This window comes from Panthera tigris, chromosome A3 (assembly GCF_018350195.1).
Source record: "Panthera tigris isolate Pti1 chromosome A3, P.tigris_Pti1_mat1.1, whole genome shotgun sequence".
NCBI classification, from domain to species: domain Eukaryota; kingdom Metazoa; phylum Chordata; class Mammalia; order Carnivora; family Felidae; genus Panthera; species Panthera tigris.
The window spans coordinates 107,988,337-108,013,977 of NC_056662.1; the positions used below are offsets into that span (position 1 = coordinate 107,988,337).

Consider the following 25,641-nt stretch of genomic DNA (forward strand, 5'->3'; position numbering starts at 1 on the left):
GACTGAGCCACCCAGGTGCCCAATCTGTTTCTTTCTTTCTTTCTTTCTTTCTTTCTTTCTTTCTTTCTTTCTTTCTTTCTTTTTTTTTTAAATAATTTTAAGTTTATTTTGAGAGAGAGCATGAGCAGGGGAGAGGGAGAGAGAGAATCCCAAGCAGGATCTGTGCTATCCGCAGGGATCCTGATGCAGGGCTTGAACTCACGAGCCGCGAGATCATGACTTGAACCCAAATCAAGATTCAGTCACTTGACTGAGCCACCCAGGAGCCCCTGATCTCATCTCTTTTAATGGCCACATAGTATTCCATTGTATGGATTATTATTTATCCATTCTTGTATTGATGGGTGTTAGGTAGTTTAAAATTTTCCTTATTACCGATTAGATTGAGATAAACATCCTTGTCTGAATGTTTGTCTTTACAGATTTCTATAGAAAGGATTTCTTTTTTTGAGCAGGGCAAATCATAAAATTTTATTGAAAAACTTTTTTTTAAAAAAATTCTCAAGTTAGTTAACATACAGTGTAGTCTTGGCCTCAGGAGTAGAAGCCAGTGATTCATCATTTATATACGATACCCAGTGCTCATCCCAACCAGTGCCCTCCTGAATGGCCCATCCCCCATTTTCCCCACCCCCATCAACCCTCCGTTTGTTCTCTGTAAGTCTCTTATGGTTCACCTCCCTGTTTTTATCTTGCTTTTCCTTCCTTTCCCCTATGATCATCTGTTAAGTTTCTCAGATTCCACATGAGTGAAATCATGTGAGGTCAGTCTTTCTCTGACCGATTTATATACAAAAGGTTTCTAAAAGTGGAATTACTAGATCATGAGTTTTCCAAGTTTGCCAATATCGATAGATTCTGCCAAATTTCCCTCCAAAAAAGTTGCACTAATCTACATTACTACTAATGGTGATTGAGTAAAAATTCTGCATTTACCAGTACTGTATGTTATGAATCTTAGACTTTTCCCTCTGAACGGAAAAACTGGGGACTTTTTTTGGAGTGTGGTGCCAGCAGAGCATACACTGGCTTGCATTATTACTTTTTCCAGCCAGTGACCTCTTGTGACCTCTTTTTTTTTTTTTAACTTGAACTTTATTTTTTTAATTTTCTTTTTTATTTTCTTTTATTTTTATTTTATTTTTTATTTTTCAAAATTTACATCCAAATTAGTTAGCATCTAGTGCAACAATGATTTCAGGAGTAGATTCCTTAGTGCCCCTTACCCATTTAGCCCATCCCACCTCCCACAACCCCTCCCGTAACCCTCAGTTTGTTCTCCATATTTATGAGTCTTCTGTTTTGTACCCCTCCCTGTTTTTATATTATTTTTGTTTCTCTTCCCTTATGTTCATCTGTTCATCTGTTTTGTCTCTTAAAGTCCTCATATGAGTGAAGTCATATGATTTTTGTCTTTCTCTAATTTCACTTAGCATAATACCCTCCAGTTCCATCCACGTAGTTGCAAATGGCAAGATTTCATTCTTTTTGATTGCTGAGTAATACTCCATGGTATATATATACCACATCTTTATCCATTCATCCATCAATGGACATTTGGGCTCTTTCCATACTTTGGCTATTGTTGATAGTGCTATAAACATGGGGATGCATGTGTCCCTTTGAAACAGCACACCTGTATCCCTTGGATAAATGCCTAGTAGTGCAATTGTTGGGTCATAGGGTAGTTCTATTTTTAGTTTTTGAGGAACCTCTATACTGTTTTCCAGAGTGGCTGCACAAGTTTGCATTCCCAAGTGACCTCTTATTTTTAATGGGGATTTTGCTACCTCATTACAGGTTGTAAGGGTCAGATGAAATAACTTCTTCAGACATACTTTGGGCAATCATAAAATGGCAGTCTCATCCATGAAGGAGGAGAATCCAGGTAAGATGGTAACAGGGTAAGGGGCACCTGGGTGGCTCAGTCAGTTAAGCGTCTGACTTTGGCTCAGGTCATGATCTCACAGCTCATGAGTTCGAGCCCCACATCGGGCTCTGTGCTGACAGCTCAGATCCTGAGCCTGCTTCCGATTCTGTGTCCCCCTCTCTCTCTGCCCCTCCCTTGCTCATACTCTGTCTCTCAAAAAATGAACTAAGAAAAAAATTTTTTTAAAAGATGGTAACAGGGTAAGAACTCAATTGTCCAGAGGGTCCTAGAAGAAGGATGTGTGATGGAAAATAGGTTGTGCAGGGCTCTAAACAGTAATATGGTGAGACCCCCCCCCCCCCCCCCCCCCCCCCCCCCCACTGCCTGCTCAAAGTCACTTGGGAAGAGAAACAGGACCACAGGTCCTGGGCCTCAGCATCTGTGGCTCAGGGCCCTGGCTGACTGAAGAATTTGCTGTTCACCTTTCAGGTCCTTTGTCATGGGCACAGGGAGGGCCTGTGGAAAAAGAAGTAGACTAGTGGCCAGTTTTAGTTCTAGCCCCGCGGACGTAGACGTACCTTCAAGATATCTCATGTCTAATCCCTTTGCCTCACCCAATCCCCAAAATTGGGTTGTTTGCCCATGTAGTAAACGCCAGCAGTAGAGACAGCGCTCAGGGTTTGGGCTGTCATGGTGCAATTCTACATCATCTGTCGCTATCCGTCTCGTCTCCTCCAGAGAGACTGATATCCCTGAGGGAATACACTACATCTTTTTTTTTTTTTAAACGTTTATTTATTTTTGAGACAGCACGAACGGGGGAGGGTGAGAGAGAGGGAGACACAGAATCTGAAACAGGCTCCAGGCTCTGAGCTGTCAGCACAGAGCCCGACGCAGGGCTCAAACTCCTGGACCGCGAGATCATGACCTGAGCTGAAGTCGGCCGCTTGACCGACTCAGCCACCCAGGCGCCCCGGGAATACACTACATCTTAGCCATTACTTCTTGAATTCCTTAAGACTCAGCAGAAAACCGTATACACAGTAGGTATCCAGAAAATTTGTGCTGAAATGCATTTAAAAAAATAAATGCTTCTTTTGGTTTATTGTTACTAAGGAAGTATGGGAAGCTCAGGAGGTGGCCAGTTAGGTGACTTTCTTCTAGGAAGGTGCTGGGGCTCATACTGGAAGAGCACAGTGGAATCCAGAACATACCCGACACTTGGTCAATTTCCCAAAGGTCCGTGTCTGACAGATTTAAAGATAAGCGAAGGCCCTGGGAGTCTTCCGAAGGTGCAAGTTCTGGTTTTATTTCAACTGGTTGCTAGCATATAATAGAAGATAGATTTCTTTAAAACTCTAAACCAGCCACCAACCCCAACCCATCACTGATGATTCAATTGTTCAGGAAACAGGGGAGCTGCAGGCTCAACTGTGTAACACCAACGTCTTGTGCCAGGTGCACTCTACAGTCAGTCCTCAGGTAAGGCCCTCTTTCCACACGAACACAGCTCTTGTCTCCAGAGGCTTGCTTTCTTTCCCACGCCTTGCCTGGGCTGGGGCTTTCTCTACCCCAAAGGCAGAGATCAAAATTACAGATTTCTTCCTGGATATTTTGACCTGGCCCTTTGAGTCATATCCTTGGAGACAGCTAAACTCAGACTCAGACTAATGCTTCCCGTAAGCGTGAATCTGGGAAGAAAGGCTGGCCCTAACAAAGGTCAGAACCCCCTGTGTCCACCAGCGATCCTGAGAGTGCTCTGGCAGACTGAAATGGAAGCAAAGAGGGGGCTTGAATGTGGATACCTGATGTCACGTCTTGGCTAAAACTTCTGGTTGTGTGCCTTTATGAGGGTCATTTGCCCTCCCTAAGCCCCAGCTCCTTCACCCTCAATCATCTACCACCTTATCAGAGCTCTGTCGGAGCTCTGAATTGCTGCGCAGGGACGCGGTGGCCTGAGGTAGGGGAGGAGGACAAAGAAACGGAATGAGAGTAGGATCAAAGAAAAGAGGTGCAAAAAGGAGAGAAGAAAGCAGAAGGGTGGAGAGATGGGGCCAACACAGCAAGGGGCTGGGTGTCCCTTCCGGGTTAGGGTCAGGGCTTAGGCGAGAACCTTGGCGGTTGGATCCCCTAAACCACACAGAGGACAGAGCTGGTCATAGACTGAACCTGTAGCCAGTCACTGGGAAAGGAAATCAAGATCCAGACTAATTATTGTGAAGCTACCCTTTATATGATTTTGATTCACAGGATCACTTGTAAAGCCTCAATCTCCTCTCTGGACAGGAGATAGGCTGTTGAAGGGCCCCCAGCCTGGCCCTGGAGGTCTTTACACTTCCTTAAGCGACAGAAAACTTGAACCAAGTGGTGTGGTCATACTCCTCACCAGGCCTCAGCAGCACAGGAGGGAAGTGGGGCTGTGAAGGGAAAAACAATACAGGTTACACCTTGCCGGCTTGGGTCGTGCCCTCAACCATTCAGGATGGCTTCTGGACTGGTCTCTAGGCCAGCTCTGAGAACCAGTTGCCAATGTAACTGGTTTGCAGTGAGATAACTTGAGCCAGAATGAAAATCAACTACATTGCTGAGCACATGGTGCTGTAGCAGGACCTTGCTGTGTGGATTCACATTCTGGGGCAAGACTGCAAGACAGTCTTTTGAGCTGGTGCTTTGAAGAGCACTTTTCTAGGCAGTGGCTAGAAAAAGAAGCTACCAGTAAGCAAATAGGAAGAGAAGACAGAGCCATCTTAAAAGCGTGGTCGCAGAAGATAAGATTGAGAAGAGCAACGTTAAACTGAGTAAAGGCTTCGAAGGCAAAAAATAGAGGAGATTAAAAAAAAGTAAATGCTATGTTAGGAACTTGGCTCTGGGTTTCCTGTGTTTATCACGACTTGGAGAAGAGAACACATGTGGACTTTTGAGTCAGACAGACCTGACTTGAGGGTTGTGACCTGTGTCATACAGTGTGACCTTGGACACAACACCACTGAGAGGCTGGCCTGTAGCTTTACCTGATTGACTGCATCAGGCCAGCTCTGGGTCTCCAGGCAGAAGCCGGAGTGCTTGGGATAGACTGCTCCACTCTTGCCCTTCAGCGTGCCATCCAGGAAGTTGCCCGTGTAAAACTGGACTCCGGGCTGGGTGGTGTACACTTCCAGAACCCGCCCGCTTCCAGCATGATGGACCCTGGGGACAAAGCAAATCATAGAGGTACAAGGGCGGAAAAACTGGCAGGGACAGGTAGGAGCTGGGAAGCAGCCTCGAGACAGTAATCAGACCCAGTGACAACAGGGACAAGATACATGGAGACAAAGATGGGAAGAGCATGATGGGAAATTCTCGCAGTCTCATGGGTGAGGCATGAGCAGGTGGTCCTAAGTAAGGATCCTCCAGTAGCAACTTCTCACTGTGATCTTGGCTTCTCTGAGGAAGGCTCTCCCTGGCCAGACGTGTGTGTGTGTGTGTGTGTGTGTGTGTGTGCGCGTGCGCATGCGGGGGGCAGCCAGGCCGCAGAGACACAGTTGTCAGATTCTGGAGGAGCTGAGATTCTTTCTCAGGAAGAGCTGATGCTCTCTGCTTGGCCTGGCAAAGCCACCAGCTGTGTCTTTTGAAAGAGAAGAGACGCTTGTCTAAATTAAACTGTCACCCTTCCCTGGGGCTAGAGCAGGCTGGGCTTTTTAGTCAGATCTCCCCCCGAGAACAGAGGTGCTGTCAGTTTCTGCTGGATTCATTTCCTTTTTTAAAAAAACAAGGTAAAACATCCCAACAACGTAGTCAATCAAGAGGTTCTGGGAAGAGGAGGGCCAGGACTTGAATAATGGAGAGTAGGCAAGAGAGTGTCCTCCAGACTAGAGAGAGAAATGGGCCAGAGGAGAAGAGTGGACTCCATCTGGAAGAACACAGGGACTGGGGCTCTAAGGGAGAGAAGGCTTTTGAAGTTTCCATTAGAGTTGGAATCATATTCTCTGCCTTATTTAAAATCCATTTATTCTACAGACGTGCATTTGCTATTGCCACGCGTGGGGTGAGGTGCTCGGGCAGAGCTGGGGATGCACAGAGGTAGCAGGAGGAGCCGGGAGGTTAGCGGGGAGGAGAGAGTGCACACAAATGCCTCGCAGGCCAGGCTGCTGGCGGTGGGCGCCCTAGGAGAGGTGCAGCCTCTGACTTTCCATGCATCACAAATGGGGCTCCGGAAGGTCAAGGAAAGCAGAGCTGACTTCAGAGGAATTAGGGCTTCTAACAAAAGAGTGGGCCTGAAAGAACAGGCTCCGATGGGGAGAGAGGGAGCAAAGAGAGACAGGATGCCAGGTGGGAGCACAGGGTGGGCGGGGGAAGAGACAAGGCAGTGGTGGGGGAGGGGGGAGAGACGTTCGGTGGCGCTGCTCCGCGGAACAGGAGCTTTGAAAAGACGGGGATGTGGTTATATGGTCCCTGCAGCTATGGTCCCTGCAGCGTAGTAAATGCTATCAAGGTGGCCAGAGGAAAAACTCCTCACCTAGGAGGTGAGATCTCTTCCTCCCTACACAGGCAGTCAGGGAAAAGCACCTACCGTGCACAAAAGTGCTTGTCTTTAGATCCCTTCAGACAGAAATTGTGGTCAAAGCCGTGGATACGGAACTCCTGCAGGTGTTTTCCAAGCTCCACCGGCTTCCTCAGGTCAAAGGCAGTTCCTTGTACTGGAGCAACTTCTCCTGGAGGGAAGGGGCAGGTAGAAGGGCAGGGGGCTGGAGTACTCTGGCCAGGCTTTCTTGAAAGAGGACAGGGACTCGGTTTCAGGGCCTCACACCATGATCCAGTTGTTTCTGCATTTACTTAATTTTTTTTTTTTTTTTTTTTTTTACTTGCAGAGTTGACACACAATATTGCGTTAGTTTCAGGTGTACAATGTAGCGATTGAACCCCTCAATACATTATACTGTGCTCCCCATGAGTCTAGCTATCATCTGTCACCATACAGAGCTGTTACAATACCACTGGCTCGATTCCTTAGGCTGTACCTTTTATTCCCGTGACTTATTCATTCCTTCCATAGCTGGAAGCCCAATTTCCTTTCTTTAAAGGTTTCCTTTTGTCCTAGAGCTGTATCATGTATTTTAAAGGTGAATACAAATGCTCAGTTAGTTAACATAACTCTTTTTTTAGGGGTAGAATTACTTTTTCCTTTCATGTGGTCAGATGGGGAGGTTTTACGAACTTGGTTTCTACACTAGTTTCAGGGGAGAGAGGTAGCATGCAAAGTGGGTCTGAAATCTTAGGATGCTAAGAAAAATCAAGAACTTGTACCTTACCTTAAAAAGATTTAAACAAGTGAAAAGAGAACCAACTTTTAGCCACTCAAAGCATTTAGTTCTGCTTTCGTGTATTGCCAAATACTAAAAGAAACATTAATCTCCTATCTTTGGGTGAAAGTGGGCATCCTTTTTTTTTTTAATGTTTCTTTATTTTGACACACAGAGGGTGTGGGGGAAGGGCAAAGAGAGAGGGGGAGAGAGAGAGAGAGAGAGAGAGAACCCCAAGCAAGCTCCACACTGTCAATGCAGAGCCTGACAAGGGGCTCCATCTCACTGTGGATCTCACTGTGAGATCATGACCTGAGCCAAAATCAAGAGTTGGCTGCTTAACCGACTGAACCACCCAGTTGCCCCGAGGGCATCCTCTTCTTAAATTCAGAGCTGCTGTTCAGAAACATAGTCTTCCTGGTACATGAGGACTGGAGTCTGTAAGTTCACACAGAGCTGTGAGGATGCCTGGGGTCCAAAACACCCAAAGGGAACACAGAGGCCTGGCCAATGCCATTCTAGCATCTGGTGTCCATTGTTCAACCAAGGGAGTTTGGTTGAACAAAAGAATCCTCTCACCAGTCAGTGTTAGGAAAAATTAAGTAGCATTCTTTTTTAAATTTTTTTAATGTTTATTTTTTTGAGAGAGACAGAGCACAAGCAGGGCAGGGGCAGAGAAAGAGGGAGACACAGAATCCGAAGCAGACTCCAGGCTCTGAGCTGTCAGCACAGAACCCGATGTGGGGCTCGAACCCACGAACCTCAAGATCACGGCCTGAGCCGAAATCGGAACTCAACTGACGGAGCCACCCAGGTACCCCAAGTAGCATTCTTTTTGAAGACATCCTTGAAAACCATCTCTTTCCTTTGCCTTGATTCTGCTTATATGAAAAAGAACTTTTGAATGGGGAATATTTGTACATGTAACCAATTTTAAAGGTAATGAAGTTAAAAGGTACAAAATACTATACAATGAAAAAAATCTCTTATCTTTGTTCCCTGAAGATCCAGTTTCCTCCAACAGAAGCAACCACCATTACTTGTTCCTCTCGCACCCTTCCGGAGAGAATACAAGGATATCCAAGCATGTAAGCGCACACCCATGCACACACACAGCAATATAGCCTGTTTCCACCTTAATCTTTCCACTCAATTTGTCTTCAAGGTTGTTACTAAATTTATTCCTACGTACTTCATTAGACAATTCTATGTGCCAATTCCTATTTCTATTTTTCCTATGATAATCTACTTACTATTTGTTTTCTGGTGTCATAATTGCAAATTTATATTTTTCTAGAAACTTATGCATCCCATCTATATTACTTCCATTTATTGGTAGAGTCGAGGAAGACAGTAACTTATGATCCTTTGAATTTCATCTCTCTGTGGTTAGTTGCTTATGCTCATTTCTTTTCTTTCCTTTTTTTAAATTTTTTTAACATTTATTTAATTTTGAGAGACAGAGACAGAGCACGAGTGGAGGAGGGGCAGAGAGAGAGGGAGACACAGAATCAGAAGCAGGCTCCAGGCTCTGAGCTGTCGGCACAGAGCCTGATGCGGGGCTCGAACTCACAAGCTATGAGATCATGACCTGAGCCGAAGTCGGATGCTTAACTGACTGAGCCACCCAGGCACCCTGCTTATGCTCATTTCTAACTTTGTGCATTGAATACGTAGGCTGATGCTTTATCTATTTTTGTGGGTTTTTCCCCCTTCCAATGAAGGAGCTCTTGGATTTATGTATTAGTACTACATTTTTCCTCCTCTTTTCAAAATTAGAATTTCTGCTTTTATTTGCATTAATTTTCATTTTGTTCTCTTGGGTTTATTTTGTTACTCTTTTTTTAATGTTTTATTTATTTTTTTTAATTTAATGTTTATTTATTTTTCAGAGATTAAGAGACAGCACAAGCAGGGGAAGGGAAGGGAGAGAGGGAGACACAGAATCCGAAGCAGGCTCCAGGCTCTGAGGTGTCAGCACAGAGCCTGACGCGAGGCTTGAACCCACGAATTATGAGATCATGACCTGAGTCAAAGTCAGAAGCCCAACCGACTGAGCCACCCAGGCACTCCTAATATTTTATTTATTTTTGAGAGAGAGGGGGGGGGGGGGGGAGAGAGAGAGAGAGAAGGGGAGGGGCAGAAAGAGGGAGACACAGAATCTGAAGCAGGCTCCAGGCTCTGAGCTGTCAGCACACAGCCTGACACAGGGTTTGAACCCATGAACCATGAGATCATGATCTGAGTTGAAGTTGGACACCTAACTAACTGAGCCACCCAGGTGACCCTGTTTTGTTATTCTTTTTCAAATATCTTGCATTAGATGCCTAATTCATTTATTTTCACATTTTTTGGATTAGTCAAAGTATTTTGTGCTTCAATGTTCTTCTGAGCAATAGGCTTGATATCACATGTGGGAGTTTCCGTTATATATAATGATAACACCATATTCCCATTTATTATATATTCTAATATGTATTAAGTAAATATTTCCATTATACTTAATTATGATATATTATTTACTTATTTTCTAGGTATTGCTAGTTTTAGGGTTTGAGTTCCCTTTTGATCCAAGAATTATTAAGAGTTAAAGCATTTCTAGGTCAAGCATTGGCTGTATTACTCGTATTTTGTGAAATTACCTGAGGTTTTCTTTACGGTCTCAGATATGGTGAATTTTTATTGTGAATTTCATCCTTTTTTTTTTTAAGTTTATTTATTTATTTTGAGAGAGAGTGAAAGTCAGAGCAGGGGAGGGGCAGAGAGAGAGAGAATATCCCAAGCAGGCTCTGTGCTGTCAGCGCACAGCCTGATGTGGAGTTCAAGGTGCAGTTCATGCGAGGTCATGACCTGAGCCGAAATCAAGAGTCGGAGCCACCCAGGCACCTTGTGAATTCTGTCCTTTATCATTACAAAGTGTCTTGCTTTCTGTCCTGAGATCAGCCTTTACTGATGTTAAGACTGAGACCCCCTGCTTTCATTTGGCTTTTATTTGCTTGGTTTGCTTTTGAAATCTCATGTTTTCAACATTTCTGTACGACTTGGTTAATACACAGCCTTCCCTTGGGGTTTCCTTTGAGGTTCAATCTGAGAGACTATTGTTTAATAGAGGCGTTTTATGGCATTACTATGACATATACATGTTCTAAGTATTCTTAGTCTGTCATTACATTTTATGGTATGCTTTTTGTGTTCATGAATTCTAGTTGTTTACTTTTTGAAATCTTTTTACTATATGGTGTGTATATGTGTGTCTGTCTGATAAGTGAGACAATTTGTAATTTTGTTTTAGTGGTAACATCTTTATAGAAGAAACTTCAATATAATATACGTAACCCTCTGTTTCTTAGAATTTGCTAAGCTTCTTCCTGTCTCTCTCCTCTTTGCTACCTGACTTGGGTTTCTGCATCTTTCAACTAAGAATCCAAGTAAAGTCACTTTGTTTCCCAGTAGATGGTGCTAGAGACACAATATAAAGAGCGTGCTTAAACCCTGATCAGTTTTGGGAGAATGAATAGTTGTTTTTTTGGGTCCCTCAGGCCATAAGGCCGAATCCTGGATGATAGTGACCTACTTGTGTGCTACTGTCTTGTGAAGTTTGGGTGACCAACCACCTCTCACGCCGATTTTTTTTTTTAATTTTTAATTTTTTTAATGTTTATTTTTGAGAAAGAGAGAGAAAGAGGGCCAGCAGGGGAGGGGCAGAGAGAGGACACACAGAATCTGAAACAGGCTCTAGGCTCTGAGCTGTCAGCACAGAGCCCAACATGGGGCTTGAACCTATGAACTGTGAGACCATGACCTGAGCCAAAGTCGGAGGCCCAACAACTGAGCCATGCAAGTGCCCCTCACACTGATTTTTAAAAAGGCAAAATGTTTCCTTATGAAAAACTTAGTCCAGGAAAAAGCAGCAGCTGTTTTCATGGGCTCAAGAAGACTGTAGTCTTACCAACTCATATTCTGAGTATTAATTTGTTATGCTTTCTTCCCTAACTTTATATGGTATTCACAGTATTTAGTTCCTTAAAGCCATACTTGACTCAAAATCTGACCCTTATGACAGTCCCAATGTAATATTGCACAAGTCAGTCAAGATTACTTATTTCTCTTGACTTCAAGGTAAAAATAAAGTCATGGAATGTTCATGAAGGAGGGTTCTAGGGTCTATTTCAGGTCTGTTAACCTGATACTGAGCAATCTATAAATCAATGTTAGCTTTTCTCTCTGTAAAATGAAGCTATTATTTGCTGCCTATACATGACATGGAAATACTCAACAAATGAAATACTTGAATGGTTTCAGGACAATGGCATAAATAAACAGGCCAAATTTGGGGATGCATCTATAACACAAAGGAGAGCCTAGAGAGGGGGTAAGACTTCGAGAATGGCAGAGAAGCCCTGACTTAAAACTGAGAAACTTCTAAATGAGATTTTTACTAAATGAGAAGAAACAAAGAGAAAGGGTTCCAATCTCTTTCCAGCCTCACGCTCTGACCTGTGGACCTCATGTATCTACTGATCAGGCACATGGAAAACTTTGGAATTTGTCCCCCAGATTCACGCCTTCTTTGGGACCTTTCTCACAGCTTCAATGTCCTCTGTGTCCCTGCTTCCCCCACATCCTGGCAAGTTGTTTAAGAATACTTACTCTCCAATGCCACTTCCTCTGTGAAGGATTGTAGCCTCCACAGCTAGAACTAATCTCCTTTTCTTTTCTTTTCTTCCCCCTTACCCCCCTGATTTCCTTTTCTACTTTGTTCCTATCACATTTTGAACATACTTTCTTCAAAACATTTGTTGTTGTTGTTTTTTTAAATTTTTTTTAATGTTTATTTATTTTTGAGACAGAGAGAGACAGAGCATGAATGGGGGAGGGGCAGAGAGAGAGGGAGACACAGAATCGGAAGCAGGCTCCAGGCTGTGAGCCATCAGCCCAGAGCCTGACGCGGGACTTGAACTCACGAACCGTGAGATCGTGACCTGAGCTGAAGTCGGACGCTCAACCGACTGAGTCACCCAGGCGCCCCAAACATTTGTTGTTTTAAGACATAACCATAGGATTATATCAAGCTCCAAGAGGGTATGAATTGCGTCCTTTTTATCTTTGTACCTTCTGAGCATGAAGCGAGCCTTCACTTGATTGAAAGATGGATGGATGAATGAAGTAGAGGCAAAAAAAACAGGGCCAACTGTGAATGTCATAGCATCCTGTGACAAAGTCAGAAAGATCTAGAAAGGGCCTTAGGAATTACCTCATCCAGTCCCCTCGCTTTGCAGATGAGAAGCCTGGGACCCAGACGGCTAAAGGGACTTGCCCAAGGTGACACATCTCCATAGTGTCAAAGTCTCCAGGCCTCTCACCCCAGAGTGACTTGGTGACAGCCTTTTCCACCCCCAAGCCCTCAAGTGTTCGTGAGTTCTCAAAGAATTTGGAAAATCAATGTGCTGTTATTCTAATTTTGGTCTATCTGCATATGTGACTTTGTGCTTTGGTGCTAAGAATAGAAGACATCAAAATAGCGCTCTCAGCAACGCTGAGTGTACAGAAAATTGAAGCGGAAATGGAAAGGGTGCCCTCAGAGAGGATGTCACATCACCAGACTTTGGTTTTGAAGCCACCAGAAAGCAGAGAGAAGCTGTTTTTTTGAAGAGAATTTCTTCAGCTACTGAAGGTTGGCTGAGTGTGCATGAAGGCCTGAGCAGCAATGCCACATGCCTGGCAGATGATGGGCTCTGACCCAAAGATATGAGGCTACAGCTCTGGGGCAGACGAGCAGCCTGAGGTAGGTAGCATTTCTGCTTCCCCATTTCAAGGAAAGCCTGACTGCAGGCACCAGTGCAGACCCACCCGGGGTTACTGTCATGAATTTAGAGTGAGATCAGTCCCTGTAGGGTGGCAGCTATGGAGGGTGTGGTGGGGGGCAATGATCAGGGTTGGAAAAAAAACACACAAAAAACCAACCAACCAAACAAAAAATACTCAGGGTTGGGTTTGTTAGAACAGACAGAAGAGGGAGACGGTGAGGGAGTGGAGGGCATATGCAAAGAGGTGATTCCAATGACAGACTTCTGATTTAAGTGGGTGGGGAAAGAGCTCATGAGCAGCTTAGGGGCAGTGAAAGGGTGGTAGGATCAAGGGGCTGCAGGTTCGTGTGGCATCAAAGAATTGTTGGGGCTGAAATAGACACCTTAGACAGGGACTATAGACGGCTACAATAAGAGGTGGTGATAAAGTCAAGGGTGTGACCCAATGACCACGGAAGTGAGTAACTGAGAAGGTTGGTGGACAAGATCATTGGAACAGAGGATGTCAAGAAGCTGAGAGATCAGAATATCAACAGCTTGGATAATGAAATAATTAAGGACTATGACAAGAGTGTGTTGGAGTGACAGTGAGCCAGCAATGAGGTGATGTCTGTAGATGACCTCAACAGATGTGTCACTCTGGCAACCACAGCTGCCCCATCCTTGCAAGAAGACGATGTAGACCTCATAATTGGAAACAGGACTCTCTAACATTGCAGATTTCCGTCACAGGTTGTTAAATCTTCCTCTCCCTATTGGCATTCCTGATAGAATTATAATTACCTGCCTTCTGGCAGCAAAGGAAAAACACACTGCCTTCATGAACTCCATCTGCCTTGATTCACATCTCTTATCTCACATAAGGGGTTTTTATACATATTCTATTATATAGACTTTGGCCTTTTCCCCATGACTGCTTGTGGCAGGTTGCCCTTTTCAAAGATGGCCACACCAGTATGTATCCCATTCCACAGGCTCTACTTATAATGTGATGCTGACATTCCATCACTGAGAGATGGAGTCTTTGTTCCCTCCCTTAAATTGGGAAGGACCTTTGTAACTGCTGCAACGAATAGGATGTGGCACAAGTGATACGATGGGATTTCAGGGCTCAGGTAATAAATACAAAGTGGTTTTGGCCTGGCCCTTGCTCTCTCAGGATATTTGCCCTTGGAAGTCAACTGCCATGTTATAAGGAAGCTCAAGTCACATTGAAAGGCCATCTGTGGGGTGTTCTGGCTGATAGCCCCAGCTAGGCCCCAAGGCAGGAGCCAGTATCAGCTGTCAGACATGTGAGTGAATGAGCCCCAGACATCACATCTAGAGACAAGATATGGCCTGTCTAAATTCCTGACCACGGACACAATGAAAGAATATACATGAAGTGTAGAGTAATTTATTTATTTATTTATTTATTTATTTATTTATTTATTTATTTTAATTTAACGTTTATTTATTTTTGAGACAGAGAGAGACAGAGCATGAACGGGGGAGGGGCAGAGAGAGAGGGAGACACAGAATCGGAAGCAGGCTCCAGGCTGTGAGCCATCAGCCCAGAGCCCGACGCGGGGCTCGAACTCACGGACCGCGAGATCGTGACCTGAGCTGAAGTCGGACGCCCAACCGACTGAGCCACCCAGGCGCCCCTAGAGTAATTTATTATATAGCAATAGACTGGTATACTGCCTTAGGATGTTTTCACCTCTTGGCACTTAACTAGTCTTGACAGAAGGTTAATGAAGCCCCCCCCCCACCCCCGTGCTTTTATAACATAGTCATAAGTGACTTTAATTGGTTCTTCCTTAAGAACACTAGTCCATGTGGGGGCACCTGGATGGCTCAGTTGGTTAAACGTCTGACTCTTGATTTCAGCTCAGGGCATGATCTCACGGTTCGTGGTTTCGAGCCCACATCTGCTATCAGCACAGAGCCTGCTTGGGATCCTCTCTCTGCCTCTCTCTCTGCTCCTCCCCTGCTCATGCTCTCTCTCTCTTTCTCTGTCAAAATAAATAAATAAACATTAAAAAAAAAAAAAACACTAATCCTTGCAATTGCTTTTGAGTGGGGAAAAAACAAATACAAAGTTGTTAGTTCACGCATTTTTGAGCATCTTTTATGTACCAGGCATGAACTTGATCTCAGGGAGCCTAGAATCTGGTGAAGGAGACAGATAAAAAAATTAATACGGACAGGAGAGTATGACAAATGTGATGAGACTGGCATCCAATGGCCGCTGGCAGGGCAGGGAAAAGCAGTCCCCGGTGCAGCCATGGGGGGTCTGGAAAAGTTTTCCAAAGGTGGTGACAGGAAGCCTAATCTTGAAGGATTAAGTTGGGACTGGCCCACTGGACAAGGTGCAGGGCAGAACAAGCATGGGAATGAAGTCCTCTCACCTGTGAAGTTGAGATCTAAAGTGTAGGCACAAGATGCATTTATATTACACATATCCCGTAGGTTCCCAGCTCTGACTTAAGAAACAGAGTGTAGAAGGTGAATTAGTCCTTTGAACTCCCGATCAGACAGAGTCCAGTGAAATGGTTTCTGTAACATCTGGGCATGAACACTCTCTCAGTGTCTGAGGAAATTCACCTGGGGTGAATTTTAATTCAATGCTTTCAATTTCTCATCATCACAAATAGCTCTTTTCTCTGCCTGATGGCCCCAGTGCCCGACTCTCTGAGGAAACGAACAGATGGTCACCACAAGAGTCACTGAATCTCCACATTCATTCATTTTTTGGCGACCTTGGGTAAGTTTCTATGCCTCTGTAAGATTCAATTTCTTTACTTATAAAATGGAGCTAATAGTGGTATATACCTAAGACACGTATTGTGAGGTTTAATTGAGAGAAGGATATGAAGGAAGTCCTATCTCTAGGGCAGAACCTGCACATAGTGCTCTCTGTTATTTACTTGCTCTCTCTCTCCAGAAACAGAGAAGAGAGAGAACAATGATTCATTATAGCATAAATCATTGATGCAAAAGGAAGGTGCATATCTGCCTCCGGGGAGCATTGCAATTTTCATTAAAAAAGGATTCAGGGTTTTTTTGGTTTAGTTTTGTTTTTTGAAGCTTCCTCTCTCAGTGATTTTTAATCTAGAGCGGTACAGTCTTCAAAATGGGTTTTTTTGTTTTTTTTTTTAATGTTTATTTATTTTTGAGAGAGAGAGGGAGAGACAGAGTACGAGCAGGGGAGGGGCAGAGAGAGAGGGAGACACAGAATCTGAAGCAGGCTCCAGGATCAGCACCAAGCCTGACGCGGGGCTCTAACTCACCGACTGCAAGATCATGACCTGAGCCACAGTCGGACGCTCAACCGACAGCCACCCAGGCCCTCCTCAAACTGGTTTTTGAGTCACGTACTCCTTTGAGAATATCGTAAACGTTATGGGCTCTCTCTCTCTAGGAAAATGCATACATACATAAAGAATGTTCTCAGAACCTCTGAAGACCAGTCATTCAGGACTGGTTAAGAATCCCCGATATACAAGCTGGTGAATACATTCTGCCTAGACCCTACTCATCACCAAGCAAGTTGCCCTCTCATGATCTGATACTGAAATGCACATTTGGAATATTGTAGTCACATAACGTCAGGTGTTGGGTCAAGAAATGTAGTCTGGGAGTCTACTGTCAAACTCTTCCTATAGCAATGTGACAAAGGCTTTGCATAATCCATCGGGACCTCCTTCTGGACTATTTATGATTCCTCCATATTCCTGCAGGATGTGCAATAAACTAACATGTGAAATACACAGGAGCTTGTCTTAATCTGAGCACATCAACAGCTTTCAGAAAGTGCAGGAAAGTGAAGCATCAGAGAAAGTGGAAATTGCCCCTAACGGCAGCTCAGAAAATGGGGCTATAATTAGGCAAATAGTGTCGCCCTGGGTTATATTGGGTATCAGGCTTCACGATCACCAATTACTGTTATCAACCTCCCAGGGGCATCTTGCTCACTTGCTTGGCAGTCAAACTCAATAGATGTTAGAATGGATTTTAAGAGTCAGGCAGCCTGGATTTAACTTCCTTGCTGTAAAAATTTGTGGAGGTTGCTTAGCTTCTCTGAACCTTGCTTTCCTCATCTGTAAAATAGGTATAAGAAGATTCTGACAAACATGGGATTCTGATAAACAAGATAAAAGTGCCCTGCATCCTACCCAGTCTGCAGGAAATACTCAGTAACATAGCTGTTTTTACGGACAGTGGCCAGCGGTGATAACAGACAGCATAGCCAAGGGAAATTTGGCTCCAAACCCTGAATTCACCAATAACTTACCTGCTTAACTGTGTGCAGGTTAACTAACCTCTCCAAATGTCTGTTTCCTCAACTGAGGCATAACTGAAGCATTACACACCTATTTCAAAGGGCAGTTAAATGAGTGACGACGTGTACGTGCTTAGCTCAGTGGCTGGTACATATTAAACACGCAGAAATGGTGGCGATGGTGATGATAATGATAATAATAGTGGTTAATCCTTATGGAGCTCTTATGAAATGCCAGGACTTGATGCTCTACACACCTTACATGTATTACTGCATTTAATCTTCACCACCAACGAGGGAGGTCCAATTAGTACCTTTACACGTGAAGTCTGCAGAGGCTGAATAAATTGTCTAATGTCACAGAGCTGGATTTAAACCTAAACAGTCAGGGTTTGAGTTCATGCCTTTAACTACTTTGTTTTCCTGATTATAATGTGTCAAAATCAGTCTGTCTGTCTGTTTGTTTATTTATTTATATTTTTAAGAGCTATTTATTCATTTAAATAATCTCTACACTCAATGTGGGGCTTGAACTCAGGACCCTGAGAGCAAGAGTTGCATGTTCTACTGACTGAGTCAGCCAGGCACCCCAAAATTGGTCCTTTTAAACAGCACTTAGATGTTCAATGTCACACCAAGGACTCGCTTCACCAAGGTCAGAGGCATTTTCTATTTCTGGCCGAAGCTCCCTCACCTGTGCCCATCACTTTTCATGGCATCCGGGGGCGTCCACTGCCCAAGAGCAGGTGCATTGCTAGGGCTGGAGGTTGATCTATGAGAACTAAGGCTACTACCTTCCCCAAATCCTCCTGGATCCACCGGGCTCAGTCTGCCAATGGTCCCTAACTCCTCTAGCCTGAGAGGACAGCCCATCTGCCTGACCACACAGAGAGAGAGTGTTCGGGGTTTGCTGGCTGATTTCAAAAGGGGAACATGTTGGAGCAGAAGTTTCCTGCATGTTGTTTTGCTGCTTCACAGTAGCTTGGGCAGGCCCCAGCGACAGCGGCGTGATTAGGCAGCCCAGGCTCATGGTAGACCCATGGCTTCCTGCTGTCCTCCAAGAGCCATGAGGATCCCACTGTCATGGTTCACAGGAAGCCAAGGAGAGCACCAGGGAAGGTGGCTGGCATCCTGACACCGAAAAAGGTGGCAACTGAAGACAGCCAAATTACACTAACAGCCCGGGGTCAGAGAATAGAACCAGTAGAGAAGAGAGGAAAGAAATCAGTCTGGCCTTTCTGGTCAACTGGCAGAGTGGCAGGGCTAGGAAATGGCTTTATGTGGGGGATCTAGCCCCTGTGATCTCCATCAGTACTCCCTTTCTTGCAAATCACTCCAAAGAAACCTCCGATTTAAGTTTCAAGGCATGCCCCAATCTCCCTTCTAATGAGACCAGTGCCCCAGGCTCCCCCTGTGCAGAAATATTGACCACCACGACTGCTCAGCCTCCTGTGGTTTAGTCAGGACATAGAAGGCCTGCGTTGGTACTGGTGGAGTCAGAAGGAAGGGAGCCTTGAAATGCAGGGCCAGCCTCCTAGGTCTCATTATCTGCAGGATGTGGTCATTATCCTCTCTGGGATGTGTATTCTGCAGACCCTGCATTCGACTGGGTCTGTGCATCTGGCACTGCCTGGAGGGTCAGTTTCATAAACTATCCATTTAGGAGCTGCCCTCTCTCTGTTCTGGGGAGAATTCTAGAATGGAGACCTGGAAGGCAAGATGAGGCATGCTCACTCAGAGCCAAATACAGATATATTCAAATACAAATCACTCCCAGGCTGCCCCCTAGGCTTCTCTGACAGGGTTACAAGGCTGGTGGCTTGGGGAGCTTCGGGAGACGGAGACCTGCACTTCAGGGAACAGAAGCTGCAGGGAGTTGTCACGTGGTCTCTGATGTGTAGATGATCTAGATGAAGATATGGAAGATATTCTCATTAGGACAGACAACACGAAGCTAGGAGGCAGACCCACTTGGGATAACAGAACCGGGAATCCAAAGTAGGGGTAAAGCACGGATTACAAGATGAAATTTGTGAATAACAGCAATAGATAGGGTTCTGCACTTGGGTCCAAAAAACCGAAAAACCAAAAAAAAAAAAAAAAAACACACCAAGAAACAAAAACAGAAACCAACTCTACCCTGGGCACAAAACATAATCTTCTGAGGTTCCATTTCCTTACTTGTAAAACCGGGACAACATAACCTTTATCTCGTGAAGTTGGCATGAAGATTAAAACAATTGCTGTGGGCAGGATGCCTGGATGGCTCAGTCATTAAGTATCTGACGTCGGCTCAGGTCATGATCTCACAGCTCATGAGCTCGAGCCCCGCTTTGCGTAAAACACGAGCCTCACTTCTCTCTCTCTCTCTGCCCCTTGCTCACTTGCACCCTCTCTCTCTGTCTCTCTCTCTCTGTCTCTCTCTCTCTCTCTCTCTCACACACACACACACACACACACACACACACACCAGTTATTGTGACCAAAGCCCTTAGCACAGGGATGATGATGATACTCATGATGGTGATAACTACCAACGACATAACTCTTCATTAAGTTCTTCACACCTAGGCAGTCTGGTTCCAGAGCATGCGTTCTTAGCTATCCTATTATACTAACTCTCATAAATGTTAAGTCTGATTACTACAATTATTACTGACTAGGGAGATGCAGCTGAGCCACAGCATGTATGCAAATGACTTTGAGGATGTGGTTGGCAATAAGTTCGACAGGAGTCACATAAAGAGTGTAATGAGGTGGTGACAGTTTTTGATTGCTGTTTGCAGTGTGGGCATCACAGGTGGAGAGGCCCTGGATGTGCAGAGGCAGAGGCAGAGGAGAAGGGCCAGAATGGCCAACTCATGGCATAAAAAGAACAGCTGTGCCTGAAGAAGAAATGACTTGGGGGCAACATGACGGCTACCTTCTAAGGCCTTGAGTCTGATCTATAGGGACCCAAGAAGTAGGCAAAGTGGGGTCAGATCTAGGTAGACGGATGCCAGCTCGATTTCAGGAAGGCCTTTCTGATGTGCTGGCACAGAATGGACAGTGAACACCCTGACCCGGGCGCACCTGAGTGCCCGTGAGTACCACAGTCTGGGATCCAACTACTGGACAGAAGGTCTTTTCCAACTGTGACCTTCTGAGGCTGTAGGTCCATTGGCCCATGTGATGACCATAAGGAAGCAGGTTGTTTCCTTTAGGGACACACTGTGATCTCTGGTTATTTCCCTCCTCTTTTAAATCAAACTGCTAGCTTGTCTCTTCTAGGGAGGCCATTGGCTGAGAGCAGCACTTTGCAGAATGACCCGTAGAAAGGCCTGGAGGTGGGAGGATAAAGTGGGGAAGGAGGATGGGGAGTGAAGGTAGCTCAGGGGCACCAGGAGGACAGGAGGGTTGTTGGGGCAGGAGAGGAGAAACGGGGGCCAAAAAAGGAAAAAGTAACTTGAGGCTATACAGATCTCTTTAGAGTCTTTTTTCTTTTAAAGTTTGTTTTATTTATTTTGAGAGAGACAGAGACAGAGACAGAGACAGTGTGAGTGGAGAGGGACAGAGAGAGAGAGAGAGAAAGAGAGAGAGAGAGAGAGAGAGAGAGAGAAAATCCTAAGCGGGCTCTGCACTGTCAGCACAGAGCCCGATGCGTGCCCCAGTCCTACGAACAGTGAGATCATGACCTGAGCCCTAACCAAGAGTCAGACATTTAACGGACTGAGCCACCCAGGTGCCTCTAGAGCCTTTTAAACAGCTATAGAAAGTGTGGACCCAGGACCATCACGTGGGGCTTGTTAGAAACAGGACCCAGAGGTCCCACCTCTGACCCACTGAGTCAGAATCTGCCTAGCGACAAGCTTCCCAGGAGATCTCTGCGTGCATTAAAGGTGAAAGGCGATGATGTGGAGAGCGTCTAAGGGAGACCCAGGCTCAGATGTGCTTACATTCATCTCAGTTAAAAAAAAAAAAAAAAGGTGGAGAGGAAGTCGGGGGCCATGGGAAGAGCGGGAGCCTGGTCTCCATGGGGACGGCCCAGCTGTGCTTGCAGCCCAGCTGCTCCAATTATGTCTGTTTCTTTATCTAGCCAGCCTCGGAACAGTCAGTCAAATCTGCATAAGGAAGCCCGGTAATGGGGCTCGTGGGCACAGGTACTCATCTGACACCTAATTAAGCCATCTTGGTATATCATCTCTACAATGCCTGTTATTATTTTAAGAAACAACATAAAGAGAATGATAATTAAAAGTAACACGCCGGGTGGGAATTTTGTCTCCATTCCAGTGGTTGGCAAGTAAAGCACCCTGGGTTTTTTTTTTTGTTTTGTTTTTTTTCGGTTTTTTTTTGAGGTAACATTTCTATAAATTTTCATAGAGCACACAACCTCAAAGCTTGTCTCTGCTGCAGTTTCCCCCGATTTCTCTGCCAATGCTTTGGGTTTGTGGCTTCGTTCCACTGCTGTTTCCTTTCTTTTTTTTCTTCTCCTTTTCACTGAGCGTTTTCTGATTTTACTTGAACTTGCAGTGGGGGAGGGGAGGGTGTATTGCTTCTGGATATTACATGTCATCTGAAGCATAAAATGCTAAACCCAGTTACATGTTGTTTTCAGGTGAGAAGGCAATTTTACACTTCACGGTTGGGCCCACACGAGGCATTTTCATGCAGGGAAATTTTCCATCCTAGACTCACATCAAGATGGCGCCCAGGGATTTGCTGCCAGTGGAAAGTTTGCCCACTGTCTATCTGCAGCCTTGGGCATTCTTGATAGACCTGTTCTCCAGAGTGCCGCTATCTACCCCTGGTCTTCAGGTTCCCCTGACATAGCGTTCATCAGGTCCCTGTGTCCTTTGCTACCTGCCTGGGTCCCGTGTCTACGACTTGAGCCACTTTGGTTAGTAACACTCTTACTGACCTGCCATACACCCTGTCCTCTTGTCCCTTGTACCAGACCAAACCCCACCTTTGGATCATCCCACAATCCACCTTCTCTGCTCCTGACGTGAATCTGGAGAAAACTCCCAGTAGCACCAACTGAGGCCACCACCGATTCCTGATCACAATCCTCACCTGGCATCCTTTGACAAACACTTTACTTGCCCTCAATCGTCTCCTTTGCCCCTAAAAACCCTCTTCCTTGACCCTGTATCTCCACCTCATGGAAACACCCCGTCTTCTTCCTTTCACAGATTTCTGAAAGTGTATCCAACACCAGCGGCTCCCATGAGCTCAGTAGGTAGCTTATACAGATTCCCAGGCCCCACACTAAAGCAAATCTCTGAGGTGGGGCCTGAGATTTGTATTCAAGAACGTTGTCTTCATTGGGAACTACTCATCGGCCTATACTCCCTGACTTTCCTTCCTCACTTTCAGTGGCTTCTCCAGCTGTCACAGCCTGGCTTCTACCCTCACCACTCTGTGAAACGAGGTCAGCAGGAACAGCCACGACAGCCCGCACACTCCCAGGACTCCCCAGAGAGAGTACTCTCTGGAGTACTGATGTTCTTGGTCACTCCAAGACTTCCGGTCACCTCCTCTCTTCCTTTGCCTTCTACCTCTGACCATCTCCCTCAGCGCCTTTTGTGTATTTCTTGCACCTTAAATACTGGCGGTGTTTTCACAAGTGCATCTCGCGCTCCTTGTTGCTAGATCCTCAGAGACACTAAGAAACTTCTCGAAGCTCAAGGTGATCTTGAGAAAGCCTCCTCCTACCGTTGCCTCTTTCACTGTCCTAACTACCTTAGATTCTTCACTGCCTGTGAGCTTCTCAAGGGCAGAGACTGTTCAGTCATCTTTCCATGGTCAGTGCCTCAGGAAGCATGTAGCAATTAGGAGGCGCTCCATAAATGTTAGCTGAACTAAGTATAAGTCTGCTCCGAGTACTCGTGTGAATCAGCCTTGGGCCCATGGGGTGAAGCTCAAAGTTACCTCTCAGCCCCTTCAGAACGGGGTGACCTTGAAGGTATGAATTAGAGCCAGCCCCTGTCCAGACCTGGGGTGGGGAAGGGTGGGTGTTAAACAGCGGTTCTCCAAAGGTGGTAGTCAGAGCTCTAGCAAATAACATCTCTTCTGGCAAATTTACTTGTTGTTAGTCTCAAATGTTCATAGGAATGACATCATGCCTGGCCAAGTGCTAATTTCTAAGCTTTCTTCCTGCCAAATTTCCACCATGCTGGCTCATGCTTGCCAATCTCGTAGCAGTGATGTGTTTTCTAGCAGGGAACACAAGTATTGCTTTGGGAGTTATTCTGGAGCCTCATAAAACTGTTCTTGGGGCCCCTTTATAGGGAAGGATTCCATAATGCACCCGGTTGGAGAGTGTTATTGCTATCAGGAGAGGTCCTTACACAGTTTCTGTAGTGAACATCCTTGAATACTGTCTAGGACGGACCTGTCATTGAAGAAACATCTCTAACTAACACCCCATAAGTTCCAATATCATGTTTCGGGTTTTTAGCGTCATTCAAACCCTTTCCTGAATAACACCAGTCTTATTTCTTTGAGCACGGGACCTGTACTATATTCATGGCTGTAGGTTCTCCACACAAGCAGGGCATATCTGTTTTGTTCAACATTGCTTCCCTGGGGCTGGCATAGCACCCGGCTATTGGTGTCAGTTGGTGATGGAGAACGGAAAAAGAAGAAACTTGGGGAGCAGACTCACAGCTGGAGGTGCTTGTCTCCAGAACTGTGGAGCTGAAGGTGACAACCAGGACACCATGCTCTGGCTTCCCACTTACGGTGAGGCCCCAGGGTTCCTGCCTGCTCCTACCCTCCATGGACTGATGGCCAGGCCTGGAGTCTTGATGGCACCAAGGGCTGGTGGATATTGAAAGGCAAGCTCATTCATCTGGTCAGGCAGGAACTGGAAAGCTGCCCATCCAACCCTCACCCCTGGCTGCTGTTTCTCCTCCAGACGGAAACTTGGGGAAGTTTCTTTCCTTCTGGGTGTGCCGTCTCCTTCCTCTAGCTAATCTTCTAGTTTCCTTCCAAAACTGTATTGGTGATGAATTAGCAAAATAAAAAAATTTAAAGCCACCCTGAATATTACAAAAAGAAAAACATACTACTGCTAAATCTCTAAAACAATGGCTGTCTTTATATACAATGATACATAGTAGGATAACCATAAACTATCATTACCTTAAGAGAGGAGAGAAGACCAGACCCTCTGTGGACCAAGGTGATGTGATCAACTCATACAGGGTTTTACACAGAATTTCAGGGGCCCGTGAATCCCCTGAAGATCTCTCATCATCTTCCCAGACATACACGTATGGACCCTGGTTATGAATATCTAGGTTAGAGATTCCACGGGGTCTTTGACTCAGTGTAAGAAACTGACAGGACCTCAGAGTTCAAGTGATGCGACCCTCATCTGATGAGAGTTAGCAGATTAGGTATGAGGCCCAGAGAGTTTTCCTGGCTGACTCAAAGAGCGCACAGCTAGTGGACAGCAGAAGGGAGAACTTCACCTAGGTTTTCTGAATCCTGGTCACCCTGCAATATTGTGTTAATATGCTCTGTGGAAAACAAATGTCAAGAAGGGAGAAGAATGGAGAGAGACTGAGTATAGGGAAAGGAAGGAATATCTGTTCCTAGAATGTACAGACTGGCTATTACTGGGTTTCATTTTTGTATTTGGCAGAGTTTTCCAGCTTCGAGCCAAAGAGACCAAGCCTGAAGCTCCCTTCCAGCCCCCCTACTTCAGACCTGTAACTGAATCCTGATAGGTCATCTCAGGCAGACCGGTGAAGGGGAAGATAAGAAAGGTGAGCTCTGGGCATGTGGTCAGCTCTACACAGTGTCTGTCATTGCAAAAACCCTGGAATAAAAAGAATCTATTGTTTCCAGGAAATGGGGAAAAGATTTCTAAGGAGAAAAGTGTAGCCTTGAGGAAAGAGTAGGGGTTTATGCAGCAGAGAAGGGGGAGTTGGGTGGTCCCTGTGGGTGTGGGGGGGTATGAGTGAGGCATGCTGGGAGATGGGTCTGGAAAGCAGCTGGCATGTGGTCCTGGAGCCACCTAAAAGGTTTTTAAGCTGTGGAGTATCAAAATAAGATTTGCATTTTAGATAGATAACTTTAGTAACCAGATGGAGGATAGATCTAAAGAGATTCACTCCCCACCCCCCACCCCCACCCCCACCCCCAGTTAGAGAGCTATTTTCCAGATTCATTTGTTCAGTCATCGATCCCAATTTGGTGAAACTCATAATATAAGCCAGGCACTGCTCTAGACAAGAAAAGTCAGTATAGTCAGGATAGTGACAATGGAAATAGAACCATATCATCAACAATACATACTGAGGAGACAGATTCCAGAAATAGAGGAGTGAAAAATCAGCAGGACCTGATGAGTAACAATATTGGGGGGTAGAGGGGGGAGACTGTAAAGGAAAGAGGAAGAATACTGATGGGTGGTTGAAAGCAATA

The 25,641-nt window shown here is 45.3% G+C and overlaps 1 protein-coding gene and 1 long non-coding RNA gene across 5 annotated transcripts in view; one reads left to right on the top strand and one right to left on the bottom strand.

Moving 5' to 3' along the window:
• Positions 1-1,695: 1,695 nt before the first annotated feature.
• On the top strand, positions 1,696-24,980 carry LOC122237399. 3 transcript variants are annotated; one of them, XR_006215921.1, is made up of 5 exons: positions 1,696-1,888; positions 8,155-8,237; positions 12,429-12,934; positions 15,596-15,705; positions 24,857-24,980. It is a non-coding gene; the product is annotated as an uncharacterized LOC122237399 (long non-coding RNA). The 3 variants fall into 3 exon arrangements; XR_006215922.1 differs by lacking the exon at positions 1,696-1,888 and adding an exon at positions 7,936-7,963; XR_006215920.1 differs by lacking the exon at positions 1,696-1,888 and having other exon boundaries at positions 7,925-8,237.
• Positions 2,782-25,641, bottom strand: part of GALM (galactose mutarotase) — a 115,303-nt gene continuing 92,443 nt past the window's right edge. Inside the window, exons 5-7 of one of the 2 annotated variants that reach the window (XM_042979651.1) lie at positions 6,420-6,561; positions 4,882-5,056; positions 2,782-4,287 (exon numbers count right to left, since the gene is read on the bottom strand). In XM_042979651.1, the coding sequence (XP_042835585.1) occupies positions 4,210-4,287; positions 4,882-5,056; positions 6,420-6,561 (395 nt within the window). In that variant the 3' untranslated portion in view covers positions 2,782-4,209. The remainder of the gene's footprint in view (positions 4,288-4,881; positions 5,057-6,419; positions 6,562-25,641) is intronic. The other variant, NM_001290593.1, reaches the window with a different exon arrangement.